General features: G+C 47.8%; 1 protein-coding gene across 1 annotated transcript; it reads left to right on the top strand.

The window, feature by feature from the left end:
- The first annotated feature begins 689 nt into the window (after window positions 1-689).
- LOC134478440 (uncharacterized) lies at window positions 690-6,455 on the top strand. Its single transcript, XM_063259720.1, is given in 3 exon segments — window positions 690-1,278; window positions 1,363-5,278; window positions 5,280-6,455. Coding segments are annotated over 3 exon segments (5,064 nt in total). The 5' UTR covers window positions 690-772; the 3' UTR covers window positions 5,922-6,455.
- Window positions 6,456-13,501: the final 7,046 nt, after the last annotated feature.

Genomic DNA, 13,501 nt, shown 5'->3' with positions numbered 1-13,501 from the left:
AACCCAAGACCCTCGGTCTCCATGGTTACTCAGCCCCAGACCCTCAAATCAGCATTAGCCAGGTCCTGCGCCGCTCAAAATTAACCAATGCGATTTGCTTCTGTAAACTTACTTGCCTCCTGCGTGTACCTTTAAAAACCCTACACAAATTCCCCTCGGGGCCCCTCCGCACACGTTTGCCTGAGGGACCCCATGCGCATGGAAATAAACTTTCTTTTCCTCACCAAGAGCTGAGTCCTTGGGGTCTCTTTCCCTGCGGCGTTGGCCCTAACATCGTGGAGGCCCCAGCGAGATTAGCACGTCTCACGGGAGGTGACCCCAACGGCTCTACGGGTGAGTACGACTGGTCGCTTTTCATACCACCGGTGTTTACGCCCCGAGCCATACGGCTCCGATCTAGGGGCAATTTTTGTTATCTGTTTCGTACTCTGTTCCCTGGTGACTGGGGGACGCCCCACACGGTTTCCGTGGTTCACCGTCTGCGATAGGGCCTCCCTATTGATTTGGGGAATTTCGATTCCCAATCTGTGGTCCGTCTGGGCCAATTTGGAGACACCCTTTGAGGTGACTCATCTGGGGGATTTCGATTCCCAGTCTGTGGTCCGCCCGGGCCGATCTGGAGACACCCTGTAAGGTGTCTCATTTGGAGTGAAACTGATGCGTATGCATGTGAATGAGGTGGCCGGCCTGATTGTTTTGTGTGTCGTGGGTGCTGTGCTTGGTTATTTGTTGTACCGCGCTTGCGTTAACCGCCCTGTGACAATAGAACATCATGGGACAGTCGACCTCATCCCCATTGTCCCTCACCCTCGACCATTGGTCGGAGGTGCGGAAGAGGGCTCACGATCTCTCCTTGCAGGTCAAGAAGAGTAAGTGGCAGGATTTCTGCTCGACTGAGTGGCCTACTTTCTCTGTGGGATGGCCACCAGAGGGGACTTTTCATCTGCCCCTCATTCTAGCAGTTAAGGACGTCATCTTCCGCCCCGGACAAAGGGGGCACCCTGATCAGGTCGCTTACATCCTGGTATGGCAGGACCTCAGGGAGGAACCCCAATTATGGGTAAAATCCTTTCTTCCCCCTTCTGACTCATCTGTACCAAAGCTTTTAGCTCTGAAAGGACCTCCCACTTCGGCTCCGGTCCTGCCCGAGTCTCAGCCTGATCTACCCTTACTCGACTATGACCAGCCTCCCCCTTCCCAGCTGACTCAACCTCCTCCGTACCCACTCTCTCCTCCAGCCTCCTCGTCCGAATCGAGTGCTGCTTCTCCGTCAGCCCCCTCTTCACCTGAGCTAAATTCCTCTCCTCCTCCGATACCCACGTCCCCTCTATATCCCCCACTCCCTGCGATGGCTTGCCCCGAGCCCACTCCTCCGGGGCCCACGGGCCCAGCCCAGAACACTCGGAGCAAGCTACGGCCTGAGGATCCAGTCGTTACCCTCCCTCTCCGTCCCTATGGGCCCATGATAGACGATGGGACAGATGGAGGGCAGATGCCCGCTTTACAGTACTGGCCTTTTTCTACCTCAGATCTCTATAACTGGAAAAACAATAACCCTCCTTTTTCTGATGATCCTTCTAAGCTAACAGGTCTAATGGATTCTGTTATGTTCTCCCACCAACCCACATGGGACAACTGTCAACAGCTCCTAGGGGTCCTGTTCACCACCGAGGAAAGACACCGCATCCTCCTGGAAGCCCGGAAAGCTGTTCCCGGAGAGGATGGCAGACCCACCCAGAGACCAGACCGGATCGATGACTTCTTCCCCTTAAAGCGCCCCAACTGGGACCCCAACTCACCTGCTGGTAGGCAGCATCTTTCTATCTATCGCCAGACTCTAATGGCAGGTCTCCGGGCGGCCGCAAGGCGCCCCACTAATCTGGCCAAGGTAAGAGAAGTTACCCAAGGACCTGCTGAGACTCCCTCAGTTTTTCTAGAATGCCTGATGGAAGCTTACCGGCGATATACGCCTTTTAACCCTGAGGAGGAAGGCCGACAAGGCTCGATAGCTATGGCCTTTATAGGACAATCGGCCCCTGATATAAGACGTAAGCTCCAAAGGCTAGATGGTCTCCAAGACCTGACTCTGAGGGATCTTGTTAAGGAAGCTGAAAAAGTCTACTATAAGCGGGAGACAGAGGAAGAGAAAGAATTAGCTAGGGACAAAAGACGAAACAAGGAATTAACTAAGATGTTGGCCACAGTTATTCAGGGAAAACCTGAGCCAGGAAAGGGAAAGCCCACTCGCCCTCCATTAGACCCTGACCAATGTGCATATTGTAAGGAAAAAGGACACCTGATCAAAGACTGTGAAAAGTTAAAAAAGAAACGGGCCAAAGAAGAACGAGAAAGGCAGTCCTCACAGCGATCCCGAGCCCCCATGCTCGCCCTAGATGAAGAAGACTAGGGACTTCGGGGCTCGGATCCCCTCCCCGAGCTCAGGGTAATATTTAAAGTGGAGGGGACTCCCGTGGAATTCGAGGTCGATACGGGAGCTGTTTATTCGGCCTTACAAGCCCCCTTAGGGGCCCTTTCAACTAAGAAATCATTAGTTCAAGGGGCTAACGGGAGCAAATATCGCTCGTGGACCACTGAGCGCACAGTTGACTTAGGCAAGGGAAAAGTAAAATACTCCTTTCTGGTTATTCCCGAATGTCCTGCTCCCCTCCTGGGACGGGACTTATTAACCAAACTGGGGGCAAAGATTTCCTTTGAGCCCCAAGGACCTCAAGTAACATTCCGTAACCCAAAGGTTGGGCAACCTATGGTTACGGTGTTATCTCTAAAACTGGAAGATGAATATAGGCTCTACGACCACCAGGATCCCCAGCCTATCGCCCCAGCCTGGCTAACTGATTTTAAAGAATCCTGGGCCGAGATGGCTGGACTTGGGCTGGCAAGCCAGCAACCGCCTGTAGTGGTTACTTTAAAAACCACTGCCTCCCCTATTCGGGTCAAGCAATATCCCATTAATAGAGAAGCTCACCTAGGGATTAAGGTGCACATACAGAGACTTTTAGACCAAGGGGTATTAACTCCTTGTCGGTCTGCATGGAATACTCCGTTACTCCCGGTCAAAAAGCCCGGGACGAATGACTACAGACCGGTACAGGACCTAAGGGAGGTCAATAGCAGGGTAGAAGACATTCACCCCACCGTACCCAATCCCTATAATCTCCTCAGCGAGTTAAATCCGTCAAGAACTTGGTATACTGTTCTGGATTTAAAGGATGCCTTTTTCTGTTTGCCTTTACACAAAGATAGCCAGCCCTTATTTGCATTTGAATGGACGGACCCTGAGACTGGGTCCGCCGGACAACTAACCTGGACGCGCCTCCCACAGGGCTTCAAAAACAGCCCAACCATCTTTGATGAAGCCCTACATAAGGATTTAGCCCCCTTTCGGGCTCAACACCCAAGCCTCACCCTTCTTCAATATGTAGATGACTTGCTGCTGGCTGCGGACTCTGAGGGTGACTGCACAAGCGGAACTCAGGACCTTTTACGTGAGTTGGCTATCCTGGGGTATAGGGCATCAGCAAAAAAGGCTCAAATTTGTAAGCGAGAGGTAATTTTTCTGGGCTACTCCTTAAAAGGGGGAAAAAGGTGGCTCACTGAGGCCAGAAAACAGACTGTGGTCCAGATTCCCCCTCCAAAGAGTCAAAAACAATTACGAGAGTTCCTGGGCACTGCGGGGTTTTGCCGGTTATGGATCCCCGGATTCGCAACTTTGGCAGCTCCCCTATATCCGTTACTGAAGGGGGGATCTCCCTTTATCTGGAAAAAAGATCACCAGCAGGCCTTTGATGCCATCAAGCGGGCTCTCCTGTCCGCTCCGGCCCTGGCTCTTCCTAATGTGGATAAGCCCTTTACTCTCTTCATGGAAGAAAAAAAAGGAATAGCGAGAGGAGTGCTGACCCAGGCCTTTGGGCCATGGAGGCGTCCGGTGGCTTACCTCTCAAAAAGATTGGACACTGTGGCAAGCGGGTGGCCACCCTGCCTAAAGGCCATCGCAGCAGCTGCCTTGCTCATTAAAGACGCTGACAAATTGACTTTGGGACAGAAAATAACAATCATTGCCCCGCACACGCTAGAAAGCATCATCCGCCAGCCTCCAGACAGGTGGCTCTCAAATGCCAGAGTTACTCATTATCAGAGCCTCTTGCTCAACAAGGACAAGATAACTTTTGGACCCCCGGTGACTCTCAACCCAGCGACTCTGCTGCCGGAAGAAGCTTCGGAACCCGTCCTCCATAGCTGCCAGGACGTCTTGGCAGAAGAGGCCGGAGTACGACCGGACTTATTGGATTGCCCCTTACCCAATGCAGAGGTGACCTACTTCACTGACGGGAGTAGCTTTTTGATTCAAGGTAAGCGGTATGCGGGGGCGGCTGTGACTGATTATTCCAATGTTATATGGACAGCCAGACTAGAGGACGGGTCCTCGGCCCAAAAGGCCGAACTGATTGCTTTGACTAAGGCTCTGGAGCTCGCTAAAGGTAAGCGAGCGAACATTTACACGGATAGCCGATATGCTTTTGCAACGGCCCACATCCACGGGGCCATATACCGCCAGCGGGGGCTTCTGACCTCCGCAGGAAAAGAAATAAAACACAAACAGGAAATCCTCCAGTTGCTCGCTGCAGTTATGTTGCCCCAGAAGGTGGCGATAATACACTGTAACAGTCACCAGAAAGGGACTGATCCCGTCACAAGGGGAAACAACCTGGCCGATCAGGCAGCAAAATCTGCAACCATGGGAGACTCACAGATGTTGGTGACTGATGTCAAAGATTCTCCTCAAAAGGAGAAAGCTCAGATTAACCAAACCCCTGAAACACCTGATTTGACTGCTTACATACAACAGGCCCACTGGCTCACTCATTTGGGAGCTAAAAAGCTAAGCCTACTGGCCCAACGCCAAGACTTCCCAGGGGTATCCCCCACTGCCATACGTCAGGTCGCCAATCGGGTGGTGGCTAATTGTGAGGCATGTCAATTGACCAATGCCTACCCTGCCAAGCTGGCCCCCGGCAAAAGGCTACGCGGCACCAGACCTGGACAATACTGGGAAGTGGACTTTACAGAAGTTAAGCCTGCCCGATGTGGACTAAAATATCTGCTAGTTTTTGTAGACACCTTTTCTGGATGGACTGAGGCTTTTCCTACCAAAAAGGAAACCGCTGCCGTGGTAACTAAAAAATTGATGGAAGAAATATTTCCCCGGTTCGGATTGCCAAAGGTAATAGGGTCTGATAATGGACCGGCGTTTGTGGCCTAAGGTAAGTCAGGGACTGGCCAACATATTGGGGATTGATTGGAAATTACATTGTGCTTATAGACCCCAAAGTTCAGGGCAGGTAGAAAGAATGAATAGAACTATTAAGGAGACCCTCACTAAATTGGCTCATGAGACTGGCTTAAAAGATTGGACGATGCTCCTGCCGTATGCCCTTTTTCGCGCGCAAAACACCCCGTCTACCAAACCCCCTAACCTTACTCCCTTCGAAATCCTTTTTGGCACTCCACCCCACATTCGAGATCTCACTTCCCTAACTGAGCATGCTGCCTTGTTGCCAACCTCCCTGTCTGACAGGCTCATCGCCCTTGACAATCTACAGAGGGACGTGTGGACGCAGCTAGCCTCGGCGTATGCTCCCAGTGAGTTCCCCGCGCCACATCCGTACCAGGTGGGAGACTTTGTGTTCGTTCCGCGCCACCAACAAGAGACTCTACAGCCTCGTTGGAAAGGACCATACCAGGTCCTATTGACTACTCCTACAGCAGTAAAGGTTGACGGAGTCGCCTCTTGGGTACACGCGTCACATCTAAAGCCTGCTTCAGCGCCAGAGGACGGCTCCTGGGAACTCAAGCGGTCTGATAACCCCTTAAAACTTAAGCTGAGCCGAAAGACTCTTTAATGCTGTTTCTGTACACCCCCCCCTTATGTATTACTATGAGATAACCCGACAAAAACCCCAGGTTGTAACCCCCTGGGCTATAATGAAATTACTCATGTTAATGTTAGTCACCCCTACAATAGCGAACCCCCACCGCCCTTGGGTCTGGACATTAAGCCGATGGGACAACCCAAAAGAGGTCGATAAGTGGACAGGTTCAGGCCATCCAACCTTTAGTTTCTATTCCTGTGATATTGTTCCTCTTGACCCTAACGTTGACCACCCCCCGGAAATATATCTATGTCCCGCGTCTGTGGAAGGAAGAAGTTATTGCAATTCCCCAGGCGAATACTATTGTGCCTACTGGGGATGTGAAACGATGGCCACAGCATGGACCCCCTCAATAAAGGACCGGCACCTTAGCTTGTCAGCAACAGGGGGAGGTCAACATAAAGGCCCTTTGCCACTGTCAAAAAGGAGCCTCCACTCCTATGACGGAGGACCAGGTAATTGCCGACATTTACAACTCGAGGTCCTCACCCCCGAGGACCAATCTTGGACGACAGGAAAAATCTGGGGATTTAGATACTATATGAGTGGACCTGACACAGGAGGGCTCATTTTAATTAAAAAGAAACTAAAGACAGAGCCATTGTTGCCCACACCTTCTCCAACAACAGCTAGGGGGCCCTCATCCCCCATGCCTGTGACTACCCAAAGCCAAGTGCCCATAGTCTCACCTCACATCCCCTCCGGGTATTTAACTAATCCCCCTGAGTCGGGACTCGTCCCCCCAACCGTGAACTCCCTCCTCAGTCTTATACTTGGGGCTCATAAAGCCCTCAATCTTACCCATCCAGACCTAGCCCAAGCTTGTTGGTTATGTCTAAATGCTAACCCTCCATATTATGAGGGGACTGCTCTAAATGACTCCTATACGCTGACTCCTAATCCCGATCAGTGCGACTGGGATCATGTGTTCCACACCCTACCTTTACCTGACCTCGCTAGCCGAGGAACCTGTATAGGGACACTTGATAATTGGCCTACAAACCTACGCCATCGCTGCCTCACACATACCCGCTCCTTCCCCAGGAACCAATACCTCATCCCTCCTACTGGGGCATTCTGGTTATGTACTACAGGGCTCACCCCTTGTGTCTCCACAAACGTACTCCTGGCAGGGGATAGCTCCTGCATCCTTATAGACCTTATGCCACGCATTAAATATCTCCCCCCTAACATGCTCCCCCTCATGAGAGGTCGATATAAATGAGAACCTGTCTCCCTGACCCTAGCAGTCCTATTGGGGATAGGTGTGGCGGGGGGAATAGGAACTGGCACAGCAGCCCTCATTACTGGGCATCAATCTCGCCAACAACTTCTTGCAGTAGTAAACCAAGATTTACAGGCCTTAGAAACTTCTATAACTGCGTTACAACAATCTCTCTCGTCTCTATCTGAAGTAGTGTTACAGAACAGGAGAGGCTTAGATCTACTATTTTTAAAAGAAGGCGGTCTCTGCGCCGCACTTAGAGAAGAATGTTGTTTCTACACCGATCATACTGGGATTGTAAAGGACGCAATGGAAAAGTTGAGAGAGAGAATCAAATCTCGAGAGCCCCCTTCAAATGAAGCCAAAATGTTTTCCTTCTGGGAATCAATCCTGCCCTATGTTCTCCCTTTACTGGGACCCCTGGCCGGATTCATTATAGTCATGGCTATAGCCCCTTGCCTCATTAACCGAGTAACCCAATTTGTGAGGGCCCAGATCTCTCAGGTAAAAGTTATGGTGCTACGTCAACAATATGACCCCTTACCTATACAGGACCTTTAGGATTAAAAGTCATTGGAGAAATAAAAGGGGGGAATGTGAGAGTCGACCCCCCTGCTACAACCCCCTCCCCAGAGCGGGGAATGAAAGGGTTAACTCCCTAACTCCCCAGAGCGGGGAATAAAAGGGTTAACTCCCTAACACCCCAGAGCGGGGAATGAAAGGGTTGACTCCCTAACTTCCCAGAGCTATCAGAACAGAGCAGTAAAGAATGCTTCACTCCCTAAACCTTTCCCAGGAGATAGTCAGAGCAGGGCCAAAAGGAATGTCTCTGCTAGTCATTAACATCTAGATGTTCTGTTCTCTGTAAAGATAGAGATAAGCAAAAGAATGTACTGTATAAACAGGACTAGGGAGCACCTGGCACTCTAAGGTCAACCCAAGACCCTCGGTCTCCATGGTTACTCAGCCCCAGACCCTCAAATCAGCATTAGCCAGGTCCTGCGCCGCTCAAAATTAACCAATGCGATTTGCTTCTGTAAACTTACTTGCCTCCTGCGTGTACCTTTAAAAACCCTACACAAATTCCCCTCGGGGCCCCTCCGCACACGTTTGCCTGAGGGACCCCATGCGCATGGAAATAAACTTTCTTTTCCTCACCAAGAGCTGAGTCCTTGGGGTCTCTTTCCCTGCGGCGTTGGCCCTAACACTGGGCTAGTCAAGTTTGGACCCCATGTACCACCAACAGAGCTAAAGACAGAGCCAATTACTTCCCTCCACTTGTCAAAATATGTCAAATTTGCTTGATCACCACAACTTCAAAGAAAATTCTGAGGCAACTTGGAGAGGTTAATCAAATACTGCATGATTGGAATGGCTGTGGTTGTATGAGGTGGAAAGCTGCAGAGTTGGGCTGAAACTGTCCACAGAAACCCACAGGCTTGTGGTTGCCAGGCAACCACACTGGGCTGAGACTGGCTGAACATCAGTGTGAGGTGGATTTTAGGCTCTAGGTTTGAAAATTTAAAAGACTGGGGTAGTCAAGTTTGGAACCCATCGACCACAGACAGACCAAAAGGTCTTTCAATTACTTCCCTGCACTTCTCAAAATATGTCAAATTTTCTTGATCACTACAACTGTAAAAAAAATTCTGAGGCAACATAGAGAGGCTAATCAAATACTGCATGATTGGAATGGCTGTGGTTGTATGAGGTGGAAAGCTGCAGAGTTGGGCTGAAACAGTTCACAGAAATCCACAAGCTTGTGGTTGCCAGGAAACCACCCTGGGCTGCAATTGGCTGAGCACCATTTTGAGCTGGACTTTAGGCTCTAGGAAACAAGTGTGCAGTAGGAGACCTGAGTCACAATGCTGGGCGTTGCCATGGAGACCTCAGTGGCACAGAGGACCTTGTAGGGCAAGTTTTAAATAGGATGAATATTCTTGGCCTGGTGTGCCACAATATTCTCTCTGAAGGCTTCACTGCTCAGAATTTGTGGATGGAAATGCTTGCCAATCTACACATGGATGTACTTTCAATGGGATATGAAATATGCCAGGGCCTGGCAGATGATCTCTGCCATGTCCCATCATTGAGCATACGCTTTTCCCTTGTCATGTCTGTCATTTGGCTGAGTACGGTTCCCTAAGCTATTCAGTCAAGACTTGCTGGCATCATTCAACTGCAGTAAAAGAGCTTTCTGTGAAATTTCTCAGCAGAAATGCTCTGCAAGCACATTGCTTTAGATATGAGAGATAGTGGTGGAAGTTGAATTTCAAGGGCAGATATTTGAAAACAATGAAACAAGCCCCGAATAAGATCTTTACATGTTTCCCAGATGAATATGTTTGGAAATACGGGGGAAGATGGAGATCAAGCCGGAAAAGAGTGCACACCCATTTCAAGGTACAAAAACCAGGGAAAAACATGGGAAAGCAAGAGAGCTGGTTCATCTGATATAAAAACCTTTGATGATGAAAGGAAAATTATATTCTCATGATGATATATTCAGGCTGTAGAAGTGAACTTCTCATGTTGGTTGTCCTATGTGTGGCCTTCTGCAATGGGCGGTGGATGCAGGACAGGAGATCTTCAAATAAATCTGGTGGAACACAAAATACTGAAAAAAAATTCAGCCTACATCCTGTGTATTCCTTCCCTTTGAGAACATATATGGATAATGTATGAAGTTTCAAAAGAGAAAATGTCCTTTGGGTCATGGTTTCAACAATGAAATGGTCATTGACATAACATTTTGAATTTTGCTTTCACACTTGCTCATGTACCGGGCCTGAGTAAAGCAGAATGCAGAGTAAGCCTCTTCAATAGTTGTGCATTCCATAAGTGGTTTTAAAACCAGGGAACCCCTTTGGACTTAGTGTTTGTATTTTATTGGTTGATTGGTTTTTCAAATTGTTTGTTTTACTATTTTGAACTTTGTGAGTCAGGGAAGCCCTCACTCATAGAGATTCAGACCTCTCCAAAAGCTCTGAAGTTATTCATGTAACAGCTATTACATGTTATAAGTTTCTCCTATTAAAACTTGAAAGACAAACAGACTCTGCTACTTTTCATCGAAATTCAGTGTTGGGCTAAATTCAGTGTTGGACTTTTTACAAGTCCTTTCAAATGTGTCCTCCTCTAGTCACTGGTCGTGCTGGAATTTACTTTCTTGTGAAGACAGGATTTGAGCAAATTGACACAAGTACAGTTTGCCACTACTCTGAACACCTGGTTAAATATCGAGTTCCCTAAATGGTGTGTGTTTTAATTTGATCTCTGCTCACACTTTGCTCATCCAGTTAGAACCACAGTGCTCCAGGCCATAGTGTTCCAGGCCTAAACAAGAAAATTTCCATTCCGTTTTGGGAGTTCATTCGTCTCTCATAATTATTTTTTCCACAAATATGAGCTTCAGGAGAGGCCCTGTCCAAATGTGGAGAGGCCCATTTTCATTCACTCAATTTCAGACTTTCTAAGATTTTCAGTTACTAGAGGTTTGCCCAGACTTGCCATTGTCAAGGGACAGTGCACTTCACTTGAAGTTGTGCAGTATTACTTCATGTGTCTCCGTGGAATTTCCACAAATGGGAAATTCTTGCTGTATTCACTTCCAAGTGTTTCTGTGTAAGAAAATATAAGTAACAAAGGATGTGGTTTCAAGCCCAATGAGGAAAGGAGGGATTATCTTTATTTCAGTGCAGGTTGATCTTTCAAAGAAACAGTAATTCCTATGAAATAGGAGGTAAAATCTTTTGTAAAGAGACATGGACATGACCCGCTGAAGTTTATGTCACTGTTTTTAAAACGCCAAGGGCATTTCAGAAATTCTTGGCTGCTGAATTGCCCCTTTTTTCAAATTTCTCTTAGGTAAGACACTCCAGCTTCGTCAAACCATGGTACTGTTCCTTCCATGTAAAAAACCAAAGCAAAAAAGAAAATAAATTAAAACAAAACCCATCAAATTACATTTGAGAGCCCACAATTGCTCAGCAGGCCCACTATTCAAGAAGCTAGAGGTACAGAAGCCTCAGCCTTCAGCCCATGGCCTGAAGTTTTGTCTCTATCATGGCCCCTCAATTCCCTGGCATGTCCACATTAACTCATGAATTTTTACTCATTTCCTCTTCAAATGCACAGGATCCAATATATTTGAACCCTGTTCACCTGGGCTGTAATCATCCAAGGACACACCAGAGGAAGGGCAGCCACCCCCTTGCCTGGGGCCTTGGAGCTTATCACAATAGAAATGGAAATTGAACAAGCAGAGCCAAAACAAAGAGAGGCATATTCCTAAAGTGTGAAGCACAGAAGCTACCTATAGACCAGTAGTGGGATTTCACAAATTATGTAAGAATCTCTGTGCACATGCTTGGCATGGCCGCTCATGCCTATAATCCCAGCAATCTGGGGGCTGAGGTGGATGGATCCTTGGGAGTTCCAGTCCATATTGGGCTACGAATTTATCTCAAGGCCTCTTTCAACAACTACATAAGATGCTGTTTCCAAAAAGAGGACAACAGAAAACTAAACACACTTGGTCCAGGTCCCTGGGTTCACTACATGAGTTGTGGAGTCTAAATATTCCATGCCATGAGAAAATACCTGGGATTTTTAGTGAAAGGGGCATTTGCATCCCTTTTCTAAGGGTTTCCCTTTCACCATGTTACATTTGAATTCTGAGAAAACCTGCTAGTGATAAGCTATCTAGCATTTGTTGGTTTAGGTATTGAGCTAGTACCTCATGTTTAGTGTTCAGGTTATGCTGGAATGTCTACAGACCTCCTTTAAATAGCGATTGCAGACAAGTGAACCCTGAGGAAGCTGGATAGTTGAAGCAGGCACTCCAAATATTCATGCACTGCAAGGATTCACTTTCATTTTGGGACTCATCTTCTGGTTGCTGGCTTTTAGTGCTAACTGATACTACCATGGTGGCAGTAATCCAGCAGAGACTGCATGTATGGTTTGCAGGTTTGCTTCCCAAGCCACCAGAAACTTGGCAGAACCCAAATCATTGTGGCATTTTCTTTCCTCCCCTGAAACATTTGGCTTTCTAAGTTTGAAAATTGAATAGACTGGGCTAGTCAAGTTTGGACCCCATGTACCACCAACAGAGCTAAAGACAGAGCCAATTACTTCCCTCCACTTGTCAAAATATGTCAAATTTGCTTGATCACCACAACTTCAAAGAAAATTCTGAGGCAACTTGGAGAGGTTAATCAAATACTGCATGATTGGAATGGCTGTGGTTGTATGAGGTGGAAAGCTGCAGAGTTGGGCTGAAATTGTTCACAGAAACCCACAGGCTTGTGGTTGCCAGGCAACCACACTGGGCTGAGACTGGCTGAACATCAGTGTGAGGTGGATTTTAGGCTCTAGGTTTGAAAATTTAAAAGACTGGGGTAGTCAAGTTTGGAACCCATCGACCACAGACAGACCAAAAGGTCTTTCAATTACTTCCCTCCACTTCTCAAAATATGTCAAATTTTCTTGATCACTACAACTGTAAAAAAAATTCTGAGGCAACATAGAGAGGCTAATCAAATACTGCATGATTGGAATGGCTGTGGTTGTATGAGGTGGAAAGCTGCAGAGTTGGGATGAAACAGTTCACAGAAATCCACAAGCTTGTGGTTGCCAGGAAACCACACTGGGCTGCAATTGGCTGAGCACCATTGTGAGCTGGACTTTAGGCTCTAGGACACAAGTGTGCAGTAGGAGACCTGAGTCACAATGCTGGGCATTGCCATGGAGACCTCAGTGGCACAGAGGACCTTGTAGGGCAAGATTTAAATAGGATGAATATTCTTTGCCTGGTGTGCCACAATACTCTCTCTGAAGGCTTCATTGCTCAGAATTTGTGGATGGAAATGCTTGCCAATCTACACATGGATGTACTTTCAATGGGATATGAAATATGCCAGGGCCTCTCAGATGATCTCTGCCATGTCCAATCCTTGAGCATACGCTTTTCCCTTGTCATGTCTGTCATTTGGCTGAGTACTGTTCCCTAAGCTATTCAGTCAAGACTTGCTGACATCATTCACCTGCAGTATAAGAGCTTTCTGTGAAATTTCTCAGCAGAAATCCTCTGCAAGCACATAGCTTTGGATATGAGAGACAGTGGTGGAAGTTGAATTTCAAGGGCAGATATTTGAAAACAATGAAACAAGCCCCGAATAAGATCTTTACATGTTTCGCAGATGAATATGTTTGGAAATTCGGGGGAAGATGGAGATCAAGCCTGACAAGAGTGCACACCCATTTCAAGGTACAAAAACCAGGGAAAAACATGGGAAAGCAAGAGAGCTGGTTAATCTGATGT

The sequence above is a fragment of the Cavia porcellus genome, unplaced genomic scaffold (genome assembly GCF_034190915.1).
Source record: "Cavia porcellus strain 051 isolate PalLab524CR breed Dunkin Hartley unplaced genomic scaffold, mCavPor4.1 scaffold_13, whole genome shotgun sequence".
In the NCBI taxonomy this organism is placed as follows: Eukaryota; Metazoa; Chordata; class Mammalia; order Rodentia; family Caviidae; genus Cavia; species Cavia porcellus.
This window is presented reverse-complemented; position numbering and strand designations above follow the sequence as displayed.